Raw genomic sequence first — 26,057 nt, 5'->3', positions numbered from 1 at the left:
TTCTATTTACTTCACTGCTGGCAGCAAAACCGTGGGATTTTAGTAAAAATGAGCCAAGCACACACCCACAAGGCATCTGGAATCTTTAATGGTTTCCAGCCTGTGAAGTGCAGCCAGCACAGCTTGGGGGCCAGGACGGACTAAGACGGGAGAGGGTGGTGCGGCCACTGTGTGCAAGTCGCCTACATGCCTCAGAGGCAGGAGTGGTCACACAGGCACCAAGGTCTGGGGGACACTTTAATGACACGGTGCAGGCCCCTGCACAGGCAGTGCCCATACGCCTGCCTCCAGGAGCTGGATGGAGCCTGCGCGGGCTGCGGCCTGGGCTCAGAAGCAATAGGACGTGTGGGTGACCCAGTGGGCTGACTCCTCCTTGGAGCGCTTGGCAGAGCTGTGGGTCGTGAAGAGGGACTTGTAAGCCTCGGACTCCTCGCTGTGGGCAATGGACCTCTTTGTGGTGCCACAGGGAGGCTTCCCGGCTTTCCCAGAGGAGCTCCCATTAACTGTTGGGAAAAAGAAAAGCCAGACGCTTTACGGCTGGAACTAAAGATCATTCCAAACACCACATTCTCAAAGGGAGAAAAGTAAGCCTGTTCCTCCCAGGAATCTTCCTCCTTCTCCCTTTATCATCTGTCACTACCTCCTATAGACAGACAAAGCCACGACTCTGAAAATCACGCTAACTACATAACTACTTGCTACGTGCCCATACTGACCCCAGCTCTGTGGCTGACATGTCAGGCCCTCCTCACGAGGGGGTGGGATGGCTTGTTTAACAGTTGAATCAGAGGCAATGGGAGGCTGAGTGAGCTCTCCTGCTGGGGGCTACTACTCACAACACGAGGTCATACATTCTCGTACCTAACCAATCTGTGTTTTCCTTTTTGTGAAATACTGTTTTGTTTTTTAGTTAAAGGTAGCAGGTTTCAGGAGAAATGCGCTGAATTCTGGACTATATGTTGAATGACTTTCAGAACTTGGCTGAGAGGCAGGTGGGGGAGGGAGGCTCTGAGCACCTTGTGGGGTGCACACAAACCCAGCCCCCGCCCCACGCTGAGCCCCAGCCCTCTACCCATCTCTGGGATGTCCAGGCCCAAGTCTGGCAGCCTCGTGAGCCTGGCACCAAGCGCACGCTCCACAGGTCAAGTGAGCGTCAGCACTTGTGCCCAGGCCCGTCCATCCCGACAGGATCCTGCTCTGGGGTCTGGTGTTTCTAGTCCCCAAGAGAGCTCAGTGCACGACTGAGACAGGACTTAGGATGAACCTCAGTTTCTGAGTTCAGGCCAATAAAGCTGTGACGTGACCCCAGGGCTCAGCCTTCTGAGCAGCTGCTGCGGGCTCCGTGGGACCCACCCGTGCTTCTGGGAGCCGGGCTAACTTTCTTCTCCCGGGAGTCAAGGCTGGAGGCCTCAGGCTTTCCCGTGTTCATTCCGGACGGCCCTGCGGACTCTGTAAGAGAAGCAAAGTACGAGCAGCAGACCCCAGGGCACGAAGACCGCCCCTCAGCCTGCTTTGGCGAGCAACACCTACCTTCACTGGCAGCCGGGTGTGAGACAGACTCTGCTGCCTTGGGCTTCTTTGTTTTCTGGAGGGAGAGGAAGTGGAGATGCACCTCATTCCCTCCACAGTGGCCTCAGCGGGCCGCCCGCCACCCGAGAGCCTCACGCCAGGCTGCGCGGTGCGCTCACGGCGGGGCTCATTTGAAGACAACCCCAGGCACCATTTATTCCAGACCCAGACCCGCTGACGTGTCTCCAGTCATGTACTTTGCCGCACTCAAGAACACATCTAGAGATATGCTTACGTTTACGTTCCAGAAATCACATTTGCAACATTTTTAAGGCAGATGATAGCTTTTAGTGATAAGTCAACGTGAATGGTGACTGCTGTCCACAAAAGAGCAGCTAACTGAACAAGATCCAGCCCAGACAAGCACCCAGCAGGGCTTCTCCAGGCGCTCACACCGCCTTCCCATTTGCTCGCGGGTCCACGAGGGCTGAGGCTGTGCTGAAGGACACTGGGGCCGGTCCTCCTCGTCTCGGGATTACTCCCATTAAGATTTTCAGGCACTAAGATTCTGTTGCTCCTAATTTTTAAAATGAAACGAACCACTCTAAAACTACATGGCTGTGCTAGAACTGATTCAATCACAGAAGGAGAAATAGGACCTTGTTCATTCAGAGAATTTCCTTTTAAAAATGCCATTTTCCTAAGTAGCCAAAAGATGGCGCTATAGACACGCAGCCTAAGCAGAAGGTTCCCCTCATTAGTCAACGTGGGAAAAGGAGCTTTCTCTGGCAGGAGCCCTGAACTTATAATACACACGTGCCGTGTGATTTGTAACACTTGTATAAGACGTGAACACCTCTGTTCACTTCAAGGCAACACTCAAACCCGAGGATAACAGCGAGTCCTTCAAAAAGAGAGAGGCAGCTGTTGAGCTCTAAGCCCCGGCTCACAGCAGAGCTCATGTGAAAGGCACAGCACTGATTCAGGAGGAGCTGCTACATTGTCTCCTGTTGTGAGTGCCTGAGGGAAGTGTCTGGGTGCCCAGCAGCAGTAACCGAGAGGTGTTCCCAGAGAGCCAGTGGGCACCTTTCGGAGAGGGCACCTGCGTCCCCGGGAAGCCTGGGACAGATGGGGACAACTCACTGAAGTCGTGTCCGCCACCACGCGGACATCTCCGGAGCTCGGGCGCCTTCTGGAGCACCGAGGGCGAGGAAGGCTAGGGGCAGCTCCAGGTGCTCCAGGTGCTGTTGGAGGGGCTGCACCTAGGGGCTGGGGGTGGGCACAGGCTCCTGGGGGCCCAGGTGTCCAGGTAGCTCCTGGACACTCAGATCTGGGCAGTGGGCTCTTCGGATGTGCTGGGTGATGGCGATTTTCCTTGATTTCACAAGTTATGAGCACTGGTTCCAGGACCCCATGGGGCCCCAAATCCAAGGATACTCAAGTCCTTTACACAAAATGGCATTTATAGAAAGAGCATTTACGCATGACCTACATGAGCACAGAGGCTACGGCAGGGTGTGCCTACACATCACTTCATTCCTATGGATCCAGCATAGTGCTCAGTGCGCGGCAAATTTAAGTTTTGCTTTTTGGAACTTTCTGGGATCATCTCTGCGCCCCCCCCCCCCCCCCACCCCTCCGCCGGAATATTTTTGATTCCTGGTTGGTTGAATCCCCTGATGAAAACCCGCCAATACGTAGGGCTGACCACTCTCTTCTAAAATCAGTGAGAGCAGCAATCCTGATGGCTCACTGTCACCCTCCCGACAATGCTCGCCCCTGACAGGCCCTGCTCCCACCCCACCCCACCCCAGACAGGCCCCGCTCCCACGCCACCCCACCCCACCCCACCACAGATAGGCCCCACTCCCACCCCAACCCACCCCACCCCACCACAGATAGGCCCTACTCCCACCCCAACCCACACAGGCCCTGCTCCCACCCTGCCCCACCCCAGACAGGCCCTGCTCCCACCCCGCCCCACCCCAGACAGGCCCTGCTCCCACCCCATCCCAGACAGGGCCTGCTCCGAGCCTGTGCAGTCACTGAAGACAATGAGCGAGGAAGAGAAGCACAGCGAGGGGGCGGCAGAGCAGGCTGGACTGTCCAGCGCCCAGGCCCTGCCAGGTTGTAAAAAGGCCTCAGGCCCTGCCAACCCCCAGCAGCCACTGCAAGGCAGAGAGAGGAGCAGGGGAGGGACACACAGGCCCTTACCTTCCCCAGCCTTGCTCTCAGCCTCCTCTCCTCCATCCTGCTCCTGAGTGTGTCCACGTCCTCCTTGCTGCCATTGAGCACGATGACGTCATCCTCCTGGAAGGCGGCCCCACACTGGAGAGAGCAAGTCAGAGTCCATGACCAGGGGGCAGCCGCCCCTCCGCCCCTCAGCCAGCCACAGCCACTGTGGCCCTGGGGAGATTCTCGCGGTCCCACCTGCACCTGTGGCTTAGCCAGCTCTGATCCCTGCCTTCGAAGCTATTTATGGTGGCCTGTCTCCGACCATCACTCGGGGTCAGCTCCTTCTCTAGGGCGGGTCTGGTACATTCTCATGGCTGAAGACACTGTCCTTTGACCCACAAATCCTGAGGTTGGTGCCACAGAGAAGGTATAAGAACAATGACAGCCCTAGCTTGTTTGCTCAGTGGATAGGTTGTTGGCCTGCGGACTGAAGGGTCCCAGGTTTGATTCCGGTCAAAGGCACATGCCTGGGTTGCAGGCTCGATCCCCAGTGAGGGAGCGGGGGGTGCAGGAGGCAGTCGATCAATGATTCTCTCCCCTCCTCTCTGAAATCAATAAAAGTATATTAAAAAAAAAAAAAAAAAGAACGACAGGGGCCCAATAGGGCATCCAGCCAGGACTGCCTGGAAGAAAAGGAGCCTTTTCTCACCATCATGCAGGGAGGCCTGCGGGGGAGGGACAGACTGTTCTGCGGGAGGAGGCCCAGGGACGCCCCACACTGAGGGAGACTGGGGCAAAGCCTTCCGCTGGGGGTGTCCTCCTTGGAGAGGGAACGAAAGGGACCTGCAGGAACAGAGTCAGGGGGTAGCTAAGGCCCCGGGGGCTGGGCTGGGCATCAGGAAGCCTCCTGAGAACAAGAGGCAGGTGCCCTTTGGTTCTGTCAGCCCGCACTCTCCCACCCTGGCCGCTCGGCTTCCTGTGGCTTCTTCCCCGCACTCTGTGCTGCCCCGTTCCTGGCTGAGTAATGAGGACAGTGATGAATTGTGAACCAATGCCTTCCAAGTATTTCACACTTGAATGAAGAGTTACAATGCACACAATTTCATTCTGAGGACTACCCCTGGACATCACTTCTGTTACTGAAGAGATTCTAGCGCTGCAAAAAGTAACGGAGTGAACCCCACCCTTAACGGTAACTGGTGATTACTGCTGCTGAGAGTCTACAATACCTCTCGGACCCCTGTCTTCAGGGGACTGAGTGTCTAGTCTTCAAATCGTTTGGGATTACAGGGGTGGGAAGTGTCAGTGAAGTTGGGCTAACACTTCTGTGGTGGGATCCAAATGTTTTACATTGGCTGTCAGCTTTAAAAAAAACCCAAGACAACAAACCAAAAACCCTCTGAGCCTCTCTCCATACTGAAGCTACAGTACAGGACAAACGTAACAAGTGACAGCACGTGGCGAGGTGGGAGCAAGGCCTGTCTGGGGCAGGGTGCAGCTTCTCAGAGCTATTTATGTACCTCAAAATGTTTACTGTATTGAAAAGGCCCCAAAGAAGCTTAAGGCTGCTGTGCAAACCCTGGTGAACTGTTCTGAAAATATTTTCATTTCACTGAAGAGAGAGAAGGTGGCTCACCCTGGCTTTATAAGATTTGATTTCAGGGTCTGAAGTTAGCTGAGTGCCCTGTGCCCAAACCACCTGGCTGCTTTTGTTCCCTCTCCAGGACAAGCACATCAAACGGAGCCTTTTGAAAATTCTAAATGCAAATATTTGGAAGGCTCTCCATCCACTTAATAAACTAGTGAATCCTGCTAGTGCTGGGCATTGTGCTAGGGGCTCCTTAAGAATGAAAAATAGTTATTAAATGTTTTGATGGCAAGTATGACAGCTGAGAGAGGCTCTCTGGGAGGCCTAGGGAAGTGCTCCCTGCCCCCCTCCCCTGCAAGTGGTCTTATTTTCTCTCTGTGGAAAGCTGGCTGGCTCCTATGGGCCCTGGCTTCCGCTTGAACAGCTAAGCTCCTCAGTCCAGATGACAGCACAATCAATGAATCCAGCAGAAACCGGTCGGGACTTTTTCATAATCTCTCATATCCACAGAACATCCCATTTTCAAATTACCTCAGAGGGTTTAGAGGGAAACAGAATCCAAAAAGTCCCAACATAATCATGAAGAACACACTGTAAACATGAAGTCAGATACCAGAGACAGAGAAAGAGGCCAAAAATGAAATCTAGGTATGAAGATTCGAGGCGGCGGTCCACGCCAGCATCCCTGCCAGGGCAGTGCCCACTGCGGCCCCCGAGGACAGCGAGGCCGGGCTTGGCTGCTGCGTCAGAGTGTTGGATCTAGAGGAGGTGAAGGTGAAGTGCAGGAGCGCTGTGCCAACAGAACGGGACGCTGACCCAGGCCCACGGCATGTCTGCTTCTTTCCCTACAGACACCGGGAGCCACACTGAGTGCTGGCTGGGAAGGCAACATTCAAGCCACCAAGTGGAGGAATGAGGAGGGAAATGTCCACGATGGATGTAAAGGTAAAAACAGAGATAAAACCAAACAAAGCCTTCACATTTTACAAAAGCTAGACAGCTGCTGCCTCGGTAACAGAGGTGGAGACCAACACTCACAGTGAACGTATTCAGGGATTAGTGGTGATCCAATTAGCATGTTTAAAAACAGATTTTTAAAAACTGTTTACTTTTTGAAATGAGCTCTGTGTCTTCCCAGGTCTCCATTAAAACAGAAAACTGAACACAGGCACCTGTTCCAGAGTGGGGTCAGCCACTACCCGCTGCGGGCTCCCTGCTGCCTGCTTCTATGAATGAAGTTTCATTGAACACAGCCACGCCCACTCGCTGTATTAATAGGACAACGAAGGGCAGAGTCCACAGTTTTCTGACTCAGTGGGCTTCACACCTGCTCTGCATGCATAAGGAACTGGAAACTTTATTATAGGGTTAATTGTTGCAAAGGTGTCTTTTCAACCTACTATAAATTGTATATGTGCTTTGTCATTGACACCCTGCAGCCACAGATTTAATTTAGCTCAATCAACTCACAGGCAACCTCTGTCATGTTGTCTAACTGGCAAAGGCAGTCCCCATGGCCAAGCTCATTGAGCTGAAGACTGACTTTCTCTCTAAAAAAGCCAGACGCATTTAGATTCAAATAAATGTTTTAATATGCATCCCTGTAGCAACCTTCTTGCAATGAAACCTTGATTTTAATGTCCTTAGATAAGGCCAGAGCACACCGCCCCCTGCAAGTTCTTAAACAGTTCTTGAAGAGGAAGTTCTTTTGGCCATGCCCACAGATTCTCCCTGGGTAGCTGAATTCGTTAGCCCCTTTGTCTGGTATCCCAGGGGTTTTAGTTACCAGGGCAATAGACAAAAGCAAGATTTGGGTGGGGGAGAGCAGTGTCCCTTTCTTGTGAAAAGTTTGGAAGAGAACTGGCTGACCACAGGAGAGTTCTCAGGCACAACAGTTTTGGGGAAAATACCTATGGAGTTGAAAAGCTACACCTTGGCTCCTCTGGAGCTATTCATGCCCGCTCTCCTCACCCACCCGACCCCCAGGGTGAAGATGGCTGAAGAGAGCAGACAGTCTGGGGAGAAAAAAGACAGATGATGAACAAGTCACAGCACAGTGTGAATGAGTCTAGTGGGGGGAGCCTGATCTTCATGGGGCCTTGAACCCTGGTGGACATAGACTACAGGAAGACTAGAACAAATCCGCGTGTGAAGGCAGCTGCCCAGAGCACCCTCTCTCTGGGGACAGTGGGCAGCTTCCCAACCACTGCAGGAGCCACCGCAGACACATCACCTACTGTAATAGTGTATTTGGGTGTGGTCCTCAGGTTTGAATACTGTGGGTCAGAGATGCAAACTACACCAGGTCACCCAGTTTTTGAGATGTTTAAAAGACTGACCTAAAAGAGACAGGCTGCAAACAAATAAAAAATGTAAACTCTGACACCAGAGCAGTCCAAAGACAGGCTGTTTTTGCTGCGCCACACACAGAGCCAATCTCCCAACAGGTCCCTCATCAGTAGTGCTGCAATAATTTCCAGTCTTTGTAAAAAGGTAGAGATGATACAATCATGGAGGTATTCCCACAGGAAAGAGGTGACAGCAGCTAACAAACCACCTTGGCCTTTCTTCAGAAGCAGGTGCTCGTTGTCATCACCCACTGGGGCTGACAGGACCAGTAAGGAAGTGCTCAGAAAGGGAGCTCAAATTCTCCAAAAAAAGTGACCCCCTTACGTGCACAAGTAGCATAGAAAGTGAGGGCTGCTGGCATCAAAAATAAAGTAATGATTCGGAATTATTACAGTGGCAACCTGAATATTTCAATAATGTTTGCAAAAAAACCCCCAAAATTACTGTAAGTCTTAAAACCACCATTCCCTAGGCGTGAACAGTTCATAAAGTTCTGGCCATCACCAGCTTCAGTGTGCAAACTTCTGGCGGCATTCAGAGTCGGCCTGACTGGTAGGGACGATGTGACGAGCCCTTCCGGAGCCTGGCTCTGGGCCTGCAGTCCATCCGCACAGCGTCTCTCAATAGACACTATGGTTCACACTTTACAGATGAGCAACCCAGCTCAGAAATGAGGTCACTCCCAGTCACAGGAAGTGACAGAGCTGTGCGCCGGGTGCCACTCTCCTGGGTGAGCCTGCAGCCTAGCTCTGTGTGCAGTGACAGCCCTCCATCATTATCAGCAGCAAAGAGTTCATTTATTTTTAATTACCAAAACAGCATGACACAACTCTGAAAACATCCCATCTGTCTGCATTCCCTCCCAGTGCGTACCCACGCCTACAAATTAGTTGCCCAGTTACAGCCAATGAGCTGCTGCTTCTCTCCTCACTGGGTCGTGTTCTCACACTGCTTGCCTTCACACCCATGCTGCCAGCTGGGAGATGCACTTGCACTGCGTCCTCACACTGCTCACCTTCACGCTCAGGCTCCCAGCTGGGAGATGCACTTGCACTGGGTCCTGTTCTCACACTGCTCGCCTTTACACCCATGCTCCCAGCGGGGAGATGCACTTGCATTGGGTCCTGTTCTCACACTGCTCACCTTCACACCCATGCTCCCAGCTGGGAGATGCACTTGCACTGCATTCTCACACTGCTCACCTTCACACTCAGGCTCCCAGCTGGGAGATGCACTTGCACTGCCTTCTCACACTGCTTGCCTTCACACCCATGCTCCCAGCTGGGAGATGCACTTGCACTGCATCCTCACACTGCTCACCTTCATACCCATGCTCCCAGCGGGGAGATGCACTTGCATTGGATCCTGTTCTCACACTGCTCACCCTCACACCCATGCTCCCAGCGGGGAGATGCACTTGCACTGCGTCCTCACACTGCTCACCTTCACATCCATGCTCCCAGCTGGGAGATGCACTTGCACTGGGTCCTGTTCTCACACTGCTCACCTTCACACCCATGCTCCCAGCTGGGAGATGCACTTGCACTGCATCCTCACACTGCTCACCTTCACACCCATGCTCCCAGCTGGGAGATGCACTTGCACTGGGTCCTGTTCTCACACTGCTTGCCTTCACACCCATGCTGCCAGCTGGGAGATGCACTTGCACTGCGTCCTCACACTGCTCACCTTCACGCTCAGGCTCCCAGCTGGGAGATGCACTTGCACTGGGTCCTGTTCTCACACTGCTCGCCTTCACACCCATGCTCCCAGCGGGGAGATGCACTTGCATTGGGTCCTGTTCTCACACTGCTCACCTTCACACCCATGCTCCCAGCTGGGAGATGCACTTGCACTGCGTCCTCACACTGCTTGCCTTCACACCCATGCTCCCAGCTGGGAGATGCACTTGCACTGCATCCTCACACTGCTCACCTTCACACCCATGCTCCCAGCGGGGAGATGCACTTGCATTGGGTCCTGTTCTCACACTGCTCACCCTCACACCCATGCTCCCAGCTGGGAGATGCACTTGCACTGCATCCTCACACTGCTCACCTTCACACCCATGCTCCCAGCGGGGAGATGTACTTGCACTGCGTCCTCACACTGCTCACCTTCACACCCATGCTCCCAGCTGGGAGATGCACTTGCACTGGGTCCTGTTCTCACACTGCTCACCTTCACACCCATGCTCCCAGCTGGGAGATGCACTTGCACTGCGTCCTCACACTGCTCACCTTCACGCTCAGGCTCCCAGCTGGGAGATGCACTTGCACTGGGTCCTATTCTCACACTGCTCGCCTTCACAGTCAGGCTCCAGCTGGGGAGATGGACTTGCACTGAGATTCTAACACTGTACACGTCCATCAGTTAAAGACATTTCAATCATGACAACAGTTACACTCATTCGTCCCTGGTCTAGGTTTATTACCACGTCCCAGGTCTAGGCCCTTCACCATGTGACCGCTTACCTGCTCAGTACAGGAAAGGTTCTTCCAAATTATTGCGGTCTCACTGGATGTTTCTGTGCATGCAGTCTACCCCTTTTTAAGAATAATATTTCCTTCAGATATATTTTTAGAAGGAGGATGACTAGGTTGGCAGGGGGACAGAGCGGGGCAGAGCTGAGCCGAGAAAAGAGCAAGGTCTCCAAAATGGACAGCCACATGACTGAGTTCTGGCCAATGGAATGCGAACAGAAGTGATAAGCACTAGGGCTGCGACTGGCCCACTAAAACCTCCTAAGCTAAATGCTCCCTCCTGAGTCCCCATCAATCAACTGAATGGAGAACACTCCAAACACCAGAGGAGGCTAGAGCTATAGGACAGCAGGAGCTGGAATCCTCAAGTTTCCCTTGGAAGAGAGCTGGCCAACCAAAAACGTTCACTGTGTTACCCACTGGTTATTTCGGCAGTTAGCCAGCTCTAACTGAGACACTTAGTATTAATACATTTTAGAGACTTTGAATTAGAAGTATAAGTTTGATTCCTGATAACAGTACACAAAGTTGTCACTTAATTTCCTCATTTAATAGTGTTATTGTTTGGAATTTGGGTCTAAAGAAAAAGTGTCTGAGAATATACTATAATTCCTTCATTTTACATATTAGAATGTCAAGCCCAGAGAGGTGAAATGATGCTCCCAAGCCAACACTGGTGCGTGAGCCATAACCAATATACCAGGCTCTCAATACTGGTCTTGTGAATGAATGACTCCCACCCACGTATGCCAGTGAATGTCCCATGTTCTATGCTTTTGTAAACTCTATAGTGTTTTTGGTTGAATTGTGCCTCCCCCACCCCCCATGACCTCAAATGTTTAAGTCAGTCAGAATGTGACCGTTGGAAATCAAGTCATTAGTCATACTAATCTAGATGGCTGGTGTCCTAAAAAAAGGGGGGGAGATATGGGTATAGAGATGGACTCCAAAGAGGAAAGGCCACAAGAGGAGACACAGGGACCAGGCGGCCATCTGAAGTCAGGGAGAGAGGTCTGAAACAGCTCCTTCCCTCCCCGCCTCAGAGGAACCACCCTGCAGACACCCAATTTCCTGCCTACACCCTGATTGCAGACTTCCAGTCTCCAGAACTGTGACACAATACTTTGTGTTAAGCCACCCAGTTTGTGATGGCTTGTATGGCTCCCCTAGCAATCTAAAGGTAGAGTACTCCATCTAGTTAAGCAAAGGCAGTATTTATGTAGATTACATAAGAAAAAGGTGCTTACCTTGCTCTTCTGGCAACAGATTTATGTTTAAGGCACTTCCCTCCCTGAGACACTCCTGAGTTGAGCCAGCGGCCTGTCTGCCTGCAGGAGGCCCCTCAGGAGACAGATGTAGCCGGAGCTCCCATCCTCACCTGGCCTCTCCTTGTGCAACCCTGACGCAGTCAGGGCCCCTTTCTTCTGCTTCCTTCCCTTCCCTTGAAGTGCTCAAGGACTTTCAAGTTTGCTGGTGTACAGTGAAATTTCTTAAGCACCAACAGAAGGATTTCAGAGTCCCCATGTAATATTGCATTTTCATGACATACTGTCAACTTCTCTGTAAATCTGTGTTATGTATGTTTGTCAACGCGGTCACATTACGTGTAGGGTCAGCCAATGCAAAGGAAAATTGCCTGATCCAGGAGACGGTCACCATTATGGTAGAAGGAAAAATGTTTGATCGTTTTAGATCAGAGTCCCCCAAACTGGTAGCCCATTAGAATTATTCTGAGGATCCTTAAATAAAAGAAGTCTACACCCACCTAAAGACTTTGGTGTAGGGGTCTGAGATGGGGAATGGGAACTTGACAAACTACAGTGGTGATTCTACAGAGAAAGCCTGGTTTAGGAATTACTGATTTAGGACATTTGGCTTCTGTAATACATTTCAGCTTAATTTTCCACCTCTCCTATTTACATTCTTCCAAGCAGACTTTCTGAGTGTACTCGCAAATGCATGTAACACTGAAACAACATCACACACACACTACTTGGTACACACACATCTGAACACAGCAGATGCAAAGTGCCTCTCCTGCCCCACGGAGCCCACGCCAGCTGAGTTCCCGTTCCTTCACAGCACTTCCCACAGGCTCCCTTTTCATACCCGCTGTCAAATTTCTTGCCTCAATGGCTCCCTACCGCATTCCCACCTGGACCTGCTCCTGGGTCAGGCACTCAAAGTTTCCACCACCCAGTCGACTCACATTTCTGGCCTGTCGCCCTGCCCCACTGTGTGACTACACCTTGTGTCCCATCTCCTTGGGCTGCCTGGGATCCTCCCCCAGTGGGGCTGCTCCTCCTTTTCCTCTTCTTCAAAACACCCTCCAACTCTTCCACCCCATCCCCTCCCCCACCACCTACCACCATCATTTGCAAGAGCATTTCACAAATTTCAGGCATTTCACAAATTTCTGCCACATTACTGTCAGTATTTTAGCATTTTTCTTTAAATCTACCCATTGTTTCTACTTAAATTTTCTTTAAAAGTTAACTTTATATTCCTGTCATAAATTAAGGAACAGTATCCCTTACAACAGTGGTCGGCAAACCGCGGCTCGTGAGCCACATGCGGCTCTTTGGCCCCTTGAGTGTGGCTCTTCGACAAAATACCACTGCCTGGGCGAGTCTATTTTGAAGAAGTGGCGTTAGAAGTTTAAGTTTAAAAAATTTTGCTCTCAAAAGAAATTTCAATCGTTGTACTGTTGATATTTGGCTCTGTTGACTAATGAGTTTGCTGACCACTGCCTTACAATAAGTATAAAATAAGTATAAAAATGCAGAGACCACAAAACAGTCCCACTGGAGCCTGCCTGCCACAGCTCTGAGCGTAGGTCCTCTCTCTGAGGAGCTCGAGGGTCAGAGGCGCTGGAACACACTAGGGCAAACAGACTTTCTCCTCCAGCCAGCAGACACCTGAAGAAGCAACGACGTGGGAGTTACTTCTTCTGATGCTGTTTGCTGTCCTGTCTGGGACTGCCCCACACCGGCCCTCCTCCCACCATAGGCAGGTCCTGTCCCATTCTTTGGGCAAGTCTGACTGAGGAGAAACAGGCCTTGCCTTCAAGGCCTGGAACAAATACCTCCTCCTCCTAAAGCCAGTTCTCATCAGCTCTGTCAAAAGAAAGTTCTCTGGCCCCTGACCTCCAATGGCATCTTTACCATCAGTTTGGTGCCTGGCCTCAAGCAACAAGGTAGAATAGGACTTTTCAGGGAACATATGCTCCTGCAGGACTTGTCTCCAAGAGCGCAGGGATTGTCACCACGGCCTTTTTCCCCTTGGACACCTGTTTACATTGTTAATATAGGAGATGGAGTAAGTATATTCAGGAATGTACTTTCTGAACTTTTCTTGTAAAAGCTTAATGGGACAGATTCTAAATTATCCAATGGCTTTACTCATAATCACCCCACAATAACTTCTTCCTACCAATGACCTTTTGCTTGTCTTTGCATCCCAAATAAATAGAATCACCAGTGTGTCCTCCTCCACATCTGGCTTCTTTAATAGAGGGATCATTTTAAGATGAATGGCCATCTGGCCTTGCTTAAAGGTGCCTGTGGCTTCCCACTGCTCCAGCGTGGCTGTCTGGGCCCTAAGTGGTGTGACCCCAGCCTGACCCTCCAATCTCATCTACTTCTCTTCTCCGTCCCCATCCTCCACCACACTTTCTGTTCCTTAAACCAGCAAAGGCCTCTGTCATTTCTGAGCTTTTGCTCCACCTTTGCTTGGCTGCCTCCTTTGCACTCTTTAGGTCTTCGTTCAAACCTTGAGGTACCTTTGCTGACCACCACTAAGGTGGCCTCTCTCCTATGACACGTCACCCTCTGTGTTTCCCTCCTAGCATTTGTCACCACTGATGCTGCTTTGCTCAGTCATTTGAGTGTCTATCTCTCAAACTGGATGGTGGGTTCCTTGCAGACAGGGGCTCTCAGTCTTATCCACCATGAGAGCCAGCGAATAGTGCTGGCCCCATCAGCTGTTCAACAAAAGCTGCTGAAGGAGAGGCGTTCACAGGAGGGAGAAACAGTGAAGGGAGGCCTCACAGGGTTAACATGGGTGAAAATACACCCCAGAGCCGTTGGCATCCATGCACTAAACTAAATGCTAGGCTTCCTAAGGGCCAGCAGAACACCAGGGACAAACGTTCCAGCTGCAGCAGCAACAGGAGAAGCAAAGCCATCAGTATCTCCTTCACATACGCTGAGCAGGCGAGCACCCAGGTCAAGCGCTTGCTCACTCATCTGAGCACCTACTGAACACTGGATGTGCCTGGAGAGAAACAGCCCTCAGACATGCCAGAAGGGCAGAGGATTCTCAGGACAGTGGAAAGACTGTGTGTGGCCCTATGATGACAGATGACACGTGTCATTATACATCTCTCCAAACCCACAGAATACACAACACCGAGTGGCCCCTAATGTAAACTGTGGACTCTGGGTGATGCCAATGTGCTACTAGAGGTTCATCATTGTAACGAATGTACCACTCTGGTGGGGATGTTGGTAACAGGGAAGACTATGCATATGTGTATGGGCAGGGCAGAGGGAATATGGGAAATCACTTACTTTCCTCATAATTTTACTGACCCTAAAAATACTCTAAAAAAATAAAGTCTTATTTTTTAAAAAAAGAAGAGGAAAACACAGTCCAGTGGGGAAACCACCACCATAGCTGAGGTCAGTGGGATCACATAGTGCACAGGGAACAGCGATCACTCTGGACTAAGGTTCCCGGGAAGGACCCTCCAGGCTGGCAGGGCAGAGGGAACAAAGGCACAGGACAGAGAGGAGCTCTCAGGCAGCAGCCCAGTGTACTCTGAGCTGGCAGGCAGCAGGGACATGGAAGTACAGACCCAACTTCCAGCAGTGACAAGCTATGGAAGGGTTGTAAACAGAGAAACACTAACTAGATCCATGCTTCAGAAAGAAGTGGAGGATATGGAAATCACACGTGGAGGGGAGGACCCCACACCATCTGTTTCCTCAGCCACTGAGAAGAACAACCGACACATGTCAACAACTCACTGTGTGACAGACTTCTGCTCTTATCTCCTTCAAGGCTCGTTCAGAAAACACGCAGCCACAGCATCGCAGGAAGCAAAATCTGGAGAAAAAATTCAATATGGAGAATGACTTGCATGATAATTTAAAAATATTACCCATATTATCAATGAACATGTGTTCAGTTTACACAAAGGCCAAGAACCACAAAGAAAAAATGGTTCCACTTGATTATATTTATATATATAAATTAAAACAACATAGTCCGCAGTCCCATACCCTTGCTATAAGCCTTTAGAATAAAGTCTTTCCTATAAATAAAAATAAATACATTTAAAAAAGTACTACAAACATAAAAAAATAAAAAACTGAATAGGAACTCTGAAAAAACACTTTAAATGCATATGTGGAGAGAAACCAAGATGACGGCATAGGTAAACACCTAAACTGCTGCCTCGCACAACAATTTCAAAACTACAACTAAAAGACAGAACGGACACCATCCAGAACCACAGGAAAGCTGGCTGAGTGAAAATTCTACAACTAGAAGGAAAGAGAAAAGCTCACAGAGAATTGGAGGTACGGCAAAGGGTCTTTGTGCGCGCAGAGAGGAAGGGCGGCTGAGAGCCTGGCTGACTTTCTCTGGCGGAAGGGGGAAGGAAGCCCCCTACCGCACTGAACCCCAGTTCTGACTGCACTGAACCCCAGTTCCGGGCGAGCCCCTGGGGACCCACGCTCTTGTGGGGGAAATCTGGACTCTCGGACGGAGACTCGGGAGCCAGGGAAGGCGGAAGACTGAAGGCGCACGCGTGCCAGTGCGCACAAAGGCTGCGGAGGTTGCCACAGGCTTTCCCTAGTGGAAGGGAGTCAGAGGCTCCTTACTGCACTGAGCCCCAGTTCTGACTGCACTGAACCCCAGTTCCAGGCGAGCCCCTGGGGACCCACGGTCTTGTGGGGGGAATCCAGACTCTTGGGCGGAGACTCGGGAGCCGGGGAAGGCAGAGGTCTGCGCGTGCGTGCAAGGGCAAGGCTGCCGGGAAGCCAAGACTGTCTGCTCCACCCTGAGACTCCACCCCATCCAAGCCAAGCACAGAGGCTATTGCAATTTGGCAAGTCTAATCCTATAAGGCTGTCTCCAGCACCGAACTTCTCCCAGCATAGACGCAGCTGATCCTTACAGCCAACTGGCCTGGAGGTCAATTCCTCCCAGTGATACCAACAACAATCAAGACTTAACTACAACAAGGCTGTACACACAGTCCACAAAGGGGTGCACCAAGAGTGTCCACCTCAGGTTAACTGGGGAGGCCGACCCACTGGGCCATATAGGAAACCTAGCACACAAATTTACCCTACCAACTCAGGGAAGCAATGAAAATGCGGCGTCAAAGAAACAGATCACAAACGAAAGAAATGGAGGAAAACAAACGACTGGATATAGAATTCAAAACCACAGTTATAAGGCTTTTCAAGAATATCCTAGAAAAGGCCGATAAATATAACGAGACCCTCAAAGATATGAAAAAGGACCAACTAGAAATTAAACATACACTGACTGAAATAAAAATATTATACAGAGACCCAAAAACAGACTAGAGGAACACAAGAATAAAGTCAAAGAATTGAAATACAAAGAAGCAAAAAACACTCAACCGAAAAAGCAAAAAGCAAAAAAAAAAAATTCAAAAAGTTGAAGATAGTGTAAGAAGACTCTGGGATAACTTCAAGCGTACCAACATCAGAATTATGGGGGTGCCAGAAGAAGAGAGAGAGCAAGATACTGAAAACCTAGCCCTGACTGGTTTGGCTCAGTGGATAGAGCGTCGGCCTGCGGACTGAAGGGTCCCAGGTTCGATTCCGGTCAAGGGCATGTACCTTGGTTGCGGGCACATCCCCAGTGGGGGGTGTGCAGGAGGCAGCTGATTGATGTTTCTCTCTCATCGATGTTTCTAACTCTCTCTCCCTCTCCCTTCCTCTCTGTAAAAAATCAATAAAATATATATATATATTAAAAAAAAAAAAAGATACTGAAAACCTATTTGAAGAAATAATGAATGAAAACTTCCCCCACCTGGTGAAAGAAATAGACTTACAAGTCCAGGAAGCACACAGAACCCCAAACAAAAGGAACCCAAAGAGGACCACACCAAGACACATCATAATTAAAATGCCAAGAGCAAAAGACAAAGAGAGAATATTAAAAGCAGCAAGAGAAAAACAGTTAGTTACCTACAAGGGAGCACCCATACGACTGTCAGCTGATTTCTCAACAGAAACTATGCAGGCCAGATGGGAGTGGCAAGAAATTTTCAATGTGATGAATAGCAAGAACCTACAACCAAGATTACTCTACCCAGCAAAGCTATCATTCAGAATTGAAGGGCAGATAAAGAGCTTCACAGATAAGAAAAAGCTAAAGGAGTTCATCACCACCAAACCAGTATTATATGAAATGCTGAAAGGTATTCTTAAAGAAGAGGAAGAAGAAAAAAGTAAAGAGAAAAATTATGAACAACAAATACATATCTATCAACAAGTGAACCTAAAAATCAAGTGAATTAAAAACCTGAGGAACAGAATAATCTGGTGAATATAATAGAATCAGGGGCATAGAAAGGGAGTGGACTGACAATTCTCAGGGGAAAGGGGTATGGGGGGTTCATGAAGAGACTGGACAAAAATCATACACCTATGGATGAGGACAGTGGGGGGGAGGTAAGGGCAGAAGGTGGGGTGGGAACTGGGTAAAGGGGAGCTACGGGGGGAAAAAGGAGAAACAATTGTAATAATCTGAATAAAGATTTATTAAAATAAAAAAAATAAAAATAAAAAAAAATAAAAAAATCTAGAACATTTAAAAATAAATAAATAAATGCATATGTGATTCAGAGTTTATGAATATTAGAAGAGGTACTGAAAAACATCAACAGCCTGGCTGGCGTAGCTCAGTGATTGTCAACCTATGAACCAGGAGGTCATGATTCGATTCCCAGTCAGGGCACACGCCTGCATAGCGGGCTCGATCCCCAGTAGGGGACATGCAGGAGGCAGCCAATCAATGATTCTCTCTCATCACTGATGTTTCTCTTTCTCTCTCCCTCTCTGAAATCAATAAACATATATATTTAAAAAAGCAATAACAAACAATAAAATAGAAAAATGGGCAAAGGCCAGTAACATGTGGCTCACAGAAGAAATATAAATGTCCAACACACATAACAGACGCTTAAACTCAACAGTTAAAGAAATGCTCTTCAAAACAGTGACAGAATGCTTTCCCTTTCAGGCCGAAATGGATCCTGGGTAATGGTAATGTTTGGCAAGTATGAGGAAACGGCACTGGTGGGCTGCTCTGGAGGCGAGGATTGGGGGAAACGGGCAAAAAGCACTTTCACATTTTACTTTACATATTCCTCTAAAAACACAACAGAAGTTTCTCCAGTTTCCTAGGGGTTATAGCAGCTGCAGACTGCCCACAAAAACCCGATTTATAACACTGTACTAAGTTCATTAAATGAATCCTATTTCAAAAAAAAAAAATCCTATTTCATGGATGCTTACTAATTATTAGTAATTGAGGAAATTATTTTTTTTCTTTAAACAAAGGCTCAATTTTTTATTATAATACTAATTCATTTATATTTTTCTATATATTTAAATCTTTATTATACGAACTTTACTAAACAGACAAATCAACTTTCTGTGCGAAAGCCCTATTAATAGGAGGGCAGAGCCAAACAGGGAAAGCCCAATTACCTGGGAATAGAGAGAGAGGAAGAGCAAAGGAAGGGAAAAACTTGGAGAAGCTACAACGAGAGCAACAGCTCCCGGTAATCCCTGCTTGAGACCCTGGAGCTGCGTTTGCTTCTGCGAAGTTCCTCTTTTGGGGTGAACCGTGGCTTTCTTAAAAAGAAGTGAAAAGAAGTGGGGAGCTAGACACAAAAGGTTACACACTCTATGCTTCTATATTTATACTAGAGGTCCGATGCACAAAATTCGTGCAAGAGTAGGCCCTCGCAGCCCTGGCTGGACAGTCGTTCTGCTGTTCGGCCGTTCGGTTTATTTGCATATTATGCTTTTATTATTATAGATGAAATATCCAGAACAGGTAAAACTATTGAGACAGAAGCTGATGGGTGGTTGCCAGGGACTGAAGGGAGGGGATTAGGTACACGAGTCTGGCTCCCAAATAGTTCCTATTTGACCCAAATGGTGAACATTACGTTTTATTTTATTATTTTCCAGCTTTATTTAGGTGTAATTGAGGACTAGGAATTGTGCATATTTAAGGTGTACAACCTGATGATCTGATGCACGTCTACCCTGTACAATGATCAGCACAGTCAGGCTGAGTAACAACCACTACATGCTGAAGTTTGAGAACGAGGCTGCAATGACTTAAATTCAGACTACTTGAAGAAGAACAGAATCCTAGGCTATTCCATCTCAGCAGTGCTGATGCTCTCTGGCATAGTTGGCTACACACAGCATATACGTCTGTTAGACGAATGTATACAAATGTGCCAGAAAGCCCCAGATGAAATGTGGTTGTTTATAGCTCAGTAAAAGTTGTCATTTACTTAAGATGCTTTCTCCCCCTTTCCTGAATAAAAGTAGCAAAAATTACTACCTTTCAACATGTGTTGGATGGAAGATTCCATCTAGACTACCAGCTTTTGAAAATATTTCTAAATGGTGGGAAAAAGAGTTTAGAGCTTTGGCTTAGAGACTTCCTATACAAAGATACCTACTAACTCATTCAACCATCATATTTTTTAAGGGAGAAATACACAGGGCGCTTACAATTTCAATATAAATCTCAACCTTAAGATTTCTGGTGCTCTAGCCAAAGGATTTTTGGCTACAAATTCAAACCAAATAATTATCATCTGGGCCTTCAGCTGACCAACCAACCACATGTTCTGTAACACTGTACCCACTGTGTAATTTTTAGCAATGACAAGGAAACGGGATGTTTGATAGGAAACATCTGCCCTTGGCTTTCTTTCCCATAGGAAGAGATCAGATGATCCAACCCAAGTCTCATAAGCATCACGAGTCCTAGCTGGTTTGGCTCAGTGGATAGAGTGTCGGCTTGTGGACTGGAGTCTCAGGTTTGATTCCTGTTAAGGGCACATGCCCGGGTTGCGGGCTCACTCCCTAGTAGGGGGCGTGCAGGAGGCAGCTGATCAATGATTCTCTCTCATCATTGACGTTTCTATCTCTCCCTCTCCCTTCCTCTCTGAAATATATATTAAAAAAAAAAAAAAGCATCACGAGAGAAATGTTTAAAAACCCTCTTTACTGCAAGTTTTCCTGCTCTCGAGAACAGAAGGCCACAGACAACAAGGTGAGTGCACTAGGACTCCCCATCAGTGGACTTGGCTGACAGGGCACGAACCATCCAAACCAAAGAGCACCTTACAGAAGTCTGTGTGATTTCCAGGCTCCGGCACAAACCCTACAGCACCAGTATTACCTAAGCAGACTGACCTGTGCCGGCCATTCATCTCCAAGCCCACGACCGGGCAGATGAAACGTGCACGCTGGAGGTCATCGTGCTTGTCTCCTTTTGTGTTTCCTTTATCCCCTTCCCAGGCGGGATTGTCAGAAAGCCTTAGTTCTGTCACATTCTGTGAAAAACCATCCATATTTTAAGAACTCATTTGATAAGTGGATCACCCTTCCCTTAATAACCACCTAAATCAACAGAAAAATTGTTATTCTAGTCCCTTCCCATTCAAACCTCTTCTTCCTACCTACTTTCCTGTGGCCATCAATTAACATGGCTATAAAATTAAATAATAAATTGTGACAGAAAACACGATTTTTAAAATTCACCAACTAGCAAATAAGTTAGTTAATTTCTATTTCACAAACATTTTCTATTTAAGGAAAAGTAACTTCTGACATGCAAAATTACTCCACTAAGAGAAAGCTTTATAATGATTTCATCCAGAAAGGAGGACTCTTTTTCCCTGCTCATGAATCCTCACTGAGGCTATTCCGTATTACTGACTATCCATGTTTATTCCATAGCTGGGGAGACAATATAAAATCTGAGGCCATGGTCTAATGAATGCACGGCATAATATTAGCCAGAGAATACTACCATATTCCAAGACCAAGCCATTCAGATTTTCAAAAAATTTAACTTAACAAGGAGTGACTTAGCCAAATTTTAGCACTTGAGGCATTTTCCACATTTAACTGCACCACTGATTTCAACACTCTGGAGCACCTCAGCAGGAAAGCCACCATGCAGCCAGCTTCCTGGTTTACAGCAGAGATGTGTCCCATCAAGTTCTCTGCTCTGGGTATTTGTGGACTATTGGCTGACAGTAATGATAACCTTGTATGTGTGCATTGCTTTATTTAAATCATTTTGTCTTTACAGTTCAGACTTCTGGAAGAGGGTGTTTTTTTTGGCATTAAAATGAAAAGCTCAAGCACATACATTGAATACTGGTTTAGGTACAGAACTGTATAAATAAATTTCAATGAGAATCACATTTTTGAAATAATTATATTATCATGGGTCTTTTAGGAGTGAATACTCTTCCCAAGGCAAAAGATGACAAAAATCAGCCGAAACCGGTTTGGCTCAGTGGATGGAGCGTCGGCCTGCGGACTGAAGGGTCCCGGGTTCGATTCCGGTCAAGGGCATGTACCTTGGTTGCGGGCACGTCCCCAGTGGGGGGTGTGCTGGAGGCAGCTGATCCATGTTTCTCTCTCATCGATGTTTCTAGCTGTCTATCCCTCTCCCTTCCTCTCTGTAAAAAATCAATAAAATATATATATATATAAAAGAAAAAAAAAGATGACAAAAATCAGCATGGTTATTTCTATGATTAGCTACATTTCAAAATTACTAATTTGTCTGAAATAAACATATCCTGTATCCTGTAATCATCCCAAGAATTCAAACAAAAAACCTACTATAATAATAAACGTTTAAAAAGAAAGAAGAAATAAAAGAAAATACCTGAAGTCTTAGATGAGGAGTCAGGGGCTCTGGTCCTGGTTTAGCCTCACTAACTGGCCATGTGGCCACAGGAGGTATTTATAGTGAGGGTGAGACCAAGTGTTTGACAGCTTGATGGTTCTCAAATTCTTTGCTACTTTTCTAATTTTTCTCACATTGACCAAATTTGAAAATTTTGTCCTCTCAACAAACTTCCTTTACTGCAAACCTTGTTTTTCCACTATAATGAAAGAATTTTAACTGCCAATCAGCACTTCTAGTCAGCAAGAGATAACCACAATGACTCAACAGTGGTCTACCTATAAAATTCTCTAATTCTATAAAAGTGTCTTTCAAATAAAAAATTCAAGTAGCTGAGTTTTAACTACAAAAATAAGGCTTCCCAATGTTTATACAGCACATTGAGAGGTTTTTTTAAAAAATATTTTTATATATTTTAATTTTTTTGTTAATCCTCACCCAAGGATATTTTTCTATTGATTTTTAGGAAGAGTCGAAGAGAGAGGGAAAGACAGAAACATTGATGTAAGAGAAACACAACGATTGGCTGCCTCCTGCATGCACCCCAACCAGGGCCCAGGCTGGGGAGAAGCCTTCCACCAAGGTACGTGCCCTTGACCGGAAGTGAACCTGGGACCCTTTGGTCCGTAGGCTGATACTCTATCCACTGGGCCAATCCGGCTAGGGCACATTGAGAGTTTTCAAAGCTCTTTTATGCATATTAAATCAGAACAGATTTATAATGCAGAAAGTACAGGTGTAGGACCTTCCAGCTTAAGCTTTAAGCAACCACCCAAAATCACACCTTTATTAGCTGGCTGGGTGGGATTGAAATTCCAAATATTTGAGTTCAGTCTATAATGTACATGAATTCTATAAGATAAACCTTAACCACTGAGACCCTTGGAGCACTTCAGAATCACCTGTGTTACCTTAATATTTTTAATGTGAGATGTTGCCTTTGCAAGAGCTTTTTCGGAAGATTTGTCCAGTAGAAACTCAATGACAGCATCTTTGTTATAAAGTCTGCAACAATAAAGATTAGTCAAAACATTCTGGCAACAATTAACCTTCATACTAAGGACAAAGACTAAATTGAATACAATCCAAAGTCATTTTACATATGATAACAGAAATGCCCAGCCTTACTCAAAAAGTAAATTTAATCCTCTCTCAACTATTTCCAGAGCATACAAAGAAAGAAACTAGTTTAAAATCAAGGGCTCAAACTGGCAGTCTGAGGGCTGAATGTGACCTTAACAAGGATTTCAAAAATTGGGAAATTTAATATAAAAGTACGTATTTTCAACTTTTCCTGGATGAAAACATAAAATCAGAAGTTCTAGAAGCACTAGGCTCACATTCTTGAACTGCAACGGGCTGGAACTGAGTAGCAGCTTCCCCTTTAGATAGGACATGAACTCTCCAGTTTCCCCTAGTTCCCACCACTCCCTAACTCCCCACATGGCTCCTTCATGCATTTATGTTTATAACTCAGCTCCTATTAATCTCCACATTTTCAATCCATGGATTAAGTAAACCAAAATGAACAGGTTTGTACAGAATTATGTTCACAGGGAATGGTAACCTAGGTTTCACAAATTTGCTTGTGATGATTCACATTTGATGAATCAAGAACTGCATTTACACATTAAAATTCTTTTAAAAATCATTTAATAAAAACTCATCTCAATTAAGGAACCATACCTGCCAAGTTCACAGGCAACTATTGGTCGCCTTAGTATTTCTTGACTTAGAGCACAATAGTTCCATAGGGCCACCAGTTCAGCATCTTTGTCAACCTACAAAAATAAAAAAAAAAATCTTTTAAATTAATTTTCACCTCTGAAAGACATGATCCACCGATCTACATATAAAGGCTTATTCAGTAATATCACACTATGATGATTTTTGGTTTTCACAAAGATAATGACACAAAAGTTGGGATTTAAAAAGTCACAGTAATCAATACTATGTGAAATAAAGTCCCTTGTAAACATGACACCTATGACAAAACAGTTTATCTCGAGTTATTAAATTGCCTATGTAAGCTACATATAAATATTAATATTTGTATCTTAACAGTAAGTTAGGGAAGCCATACAGAAAAAGCAAACAGTCCAGTTTAATTTCTAACAATGGAAAAGGCTCCAAAGTTTTAGCAGAATGTAAGGATGGAAAACTGAGAAGACAGGCATTATTATTTAAAAATTTAGCACAAAGACTATTTAATTCTGTATAAAATCACCAATTTAACGGAAGTGTTTTTTGCAGACTGTTCACTAGGAGGCATATCAAATCCATAACCACAGTATGAAAATGCAGATGTAAGACCATAACCTTCTAATGATAGTTTTACCTATATAATATCCCATGCCCCACTCTTCCCCCTCCTAAAGCCAAACCTGAATAATGTAACAAGATGGCACATTTGGGAGAAAATAGAAATAAAAAAATAAAAACATTCCCTTAAAGTTGATTTTTTGAAGCAACTGTGTCTGCTTGTTCTAACCGGTTTCTGTAACTTAATCTTTTAATCCTCATAAAAACCCTATGATTCAGTATTTTTACCTTTGTTCTTGAGGAAAGTGAGGCAACAAAAGGTCACAGAGCAAATAGATGAAGGCGCTAGGATAAGAGCAGGCTGGATCCAGAGACCATGCTTTTAATCACCACTCTCTATTATTTCAAATAAAACCAAACCAAACCCACATTCCTGCAATTGTTACTCTACCCATTCCCCAGATCCAAAGCTACACGTTAGCAATTTAAATAGTTTTATCAAAATTCACACTGTAGTAGAGCACAAGTCAAACACTGCCTGAGCCTTCTATTATCAAAAAACAATAACTAGGCCTAACTTTGAAATCCTGAGCAAATGAATGGGAATCTTGGTTTCATTACCTACGGGATGTGAAATCTTGGTCATGTTACTGACTCAATTTCCCTGTCAGTAGCATGGAAATGACATATAATTTGATCAATTACCTGTGAGAATTAGGAATTCATTATATTGATTTTAGTGTGCTAGGAACTGTGCTACTTACAGAGCGGGAAAAGTGACAGACTCTGCCACCGGGAGCTTACTGTCCCGAGACCGACACCAACCAACCATGAACGCGGTGTACAGGGGGGTGGTATAGTTTTAAGAGAAGGACCTGCTCTCACGGGGATAAGGGAACGTTCCCTGAGAAATGGTGTTAGTGTATACGAAGCCCGATAAACAGTACCCATTTGTATCGCTGTTGCTACGGCAGACAGGCTTCAAATCCTGGGGCTGTCATTAGCGTTACAACTTTCTCCTTTTCACTCTCAATTTCCATGTCTGCAAAGTGAGGATGACGACAGTACGTACCAATGTGAGAATTGGAAGAGACACCCCATATTAAGCGTACTTCCGGGTAAATGACAATAGCAAGCACGCAATAAAGGTCCATTATTAATACTGTTTTAATTTAAATTCTCCACAAGGGATAAATGAGAGCAGTTGCGTCTGCCCCACCCCCACCTCTCCTCGCTCCCGGGGGGCCCCGCCAACCCCAGTCCCCACCGAGCCTACGTCACTGACCTTCTCAACCTTCTTGGGCCCTTTCACCAGTTCGTGCCTCTTGGGGATTGTACCCCCGTCGCAACCCATCGCAAACCGGGAGTCAGAGTCAACAACAGTCCCGGACAGAGCCAACTTCCGGAGTCTTTGGCGATTGCGGAAGTCACTTCCGGCGCGCCGTTATGACGCAACACGCCCGTCTTGACGCAGCGGGGCGGGGCCGTTGCCAAGTCTTGGTTGCCATGGAGAGCGTCGCTAGGCGCTGGGCGTTGCCCCGTAGCGTGGGCTGCTTAAGGCTGGCTGGTCCTCGTGCGCGAAGTAGGGTGCTCCGTGTTTCCCCCACTCCCGCCGGGCCCGCCCCTTCCTCTTTGTGGTGGGCGCTGGATTTCTGCTGCACCCTCGTGATCGCTCGCCC

The 26,057-nt window shown here is 47.1% G+C and overlaps 1 protein-coding gene across 1 annotated transcript; it reads right to left on the bottom strand.

The window, feature by feature from the left end:
* Positions 1-68: 68 nt before the first annotated feature.
* Positions 69-25,812, bottom strand: RTF2 (replication termination factor 2). Its single transcript, XM_080686945.1, has 9 exons — positions 25,664-25,812; positions 23,803-23,897; positions 23,028-23,121; positions 20,604-20,743; positions 15,135-15,213; positions 3,724-3,837; positions 1,531-1,585; positions 1,354-1,449; positions 69-503 (listed from the first exon to the last, which is right to left on the bottom strand). The coding sequence occupies exons 1-9, from the start codon at positions 25,730-25,732 to the stop codon at positions 328-330; spliced, it is 918 nt and encodes a 305-aa protein (XP_080543071.1). The 5' UTR covers positions 25,733-25,812; the 3' UTR covers positions 69-327.
* Positions 25,813-26,057: the final 245 nt, after the last annotated feature.

This window comes from Plecotus auritus (assembly GCF_963455305.1).
Source record: "Plecotus auritus genome assembly, chromosome: 8".
Classification (NCBI taxonomy): Eukaryota; Metazoa; Chordata; class Mammalia; order Chiroptera; family Vespertilionidae; genus Plecotus; species Plecotus auritus.
This window is presented reverse-complemented; position numbering and strand designations above follow the sequence as displayed.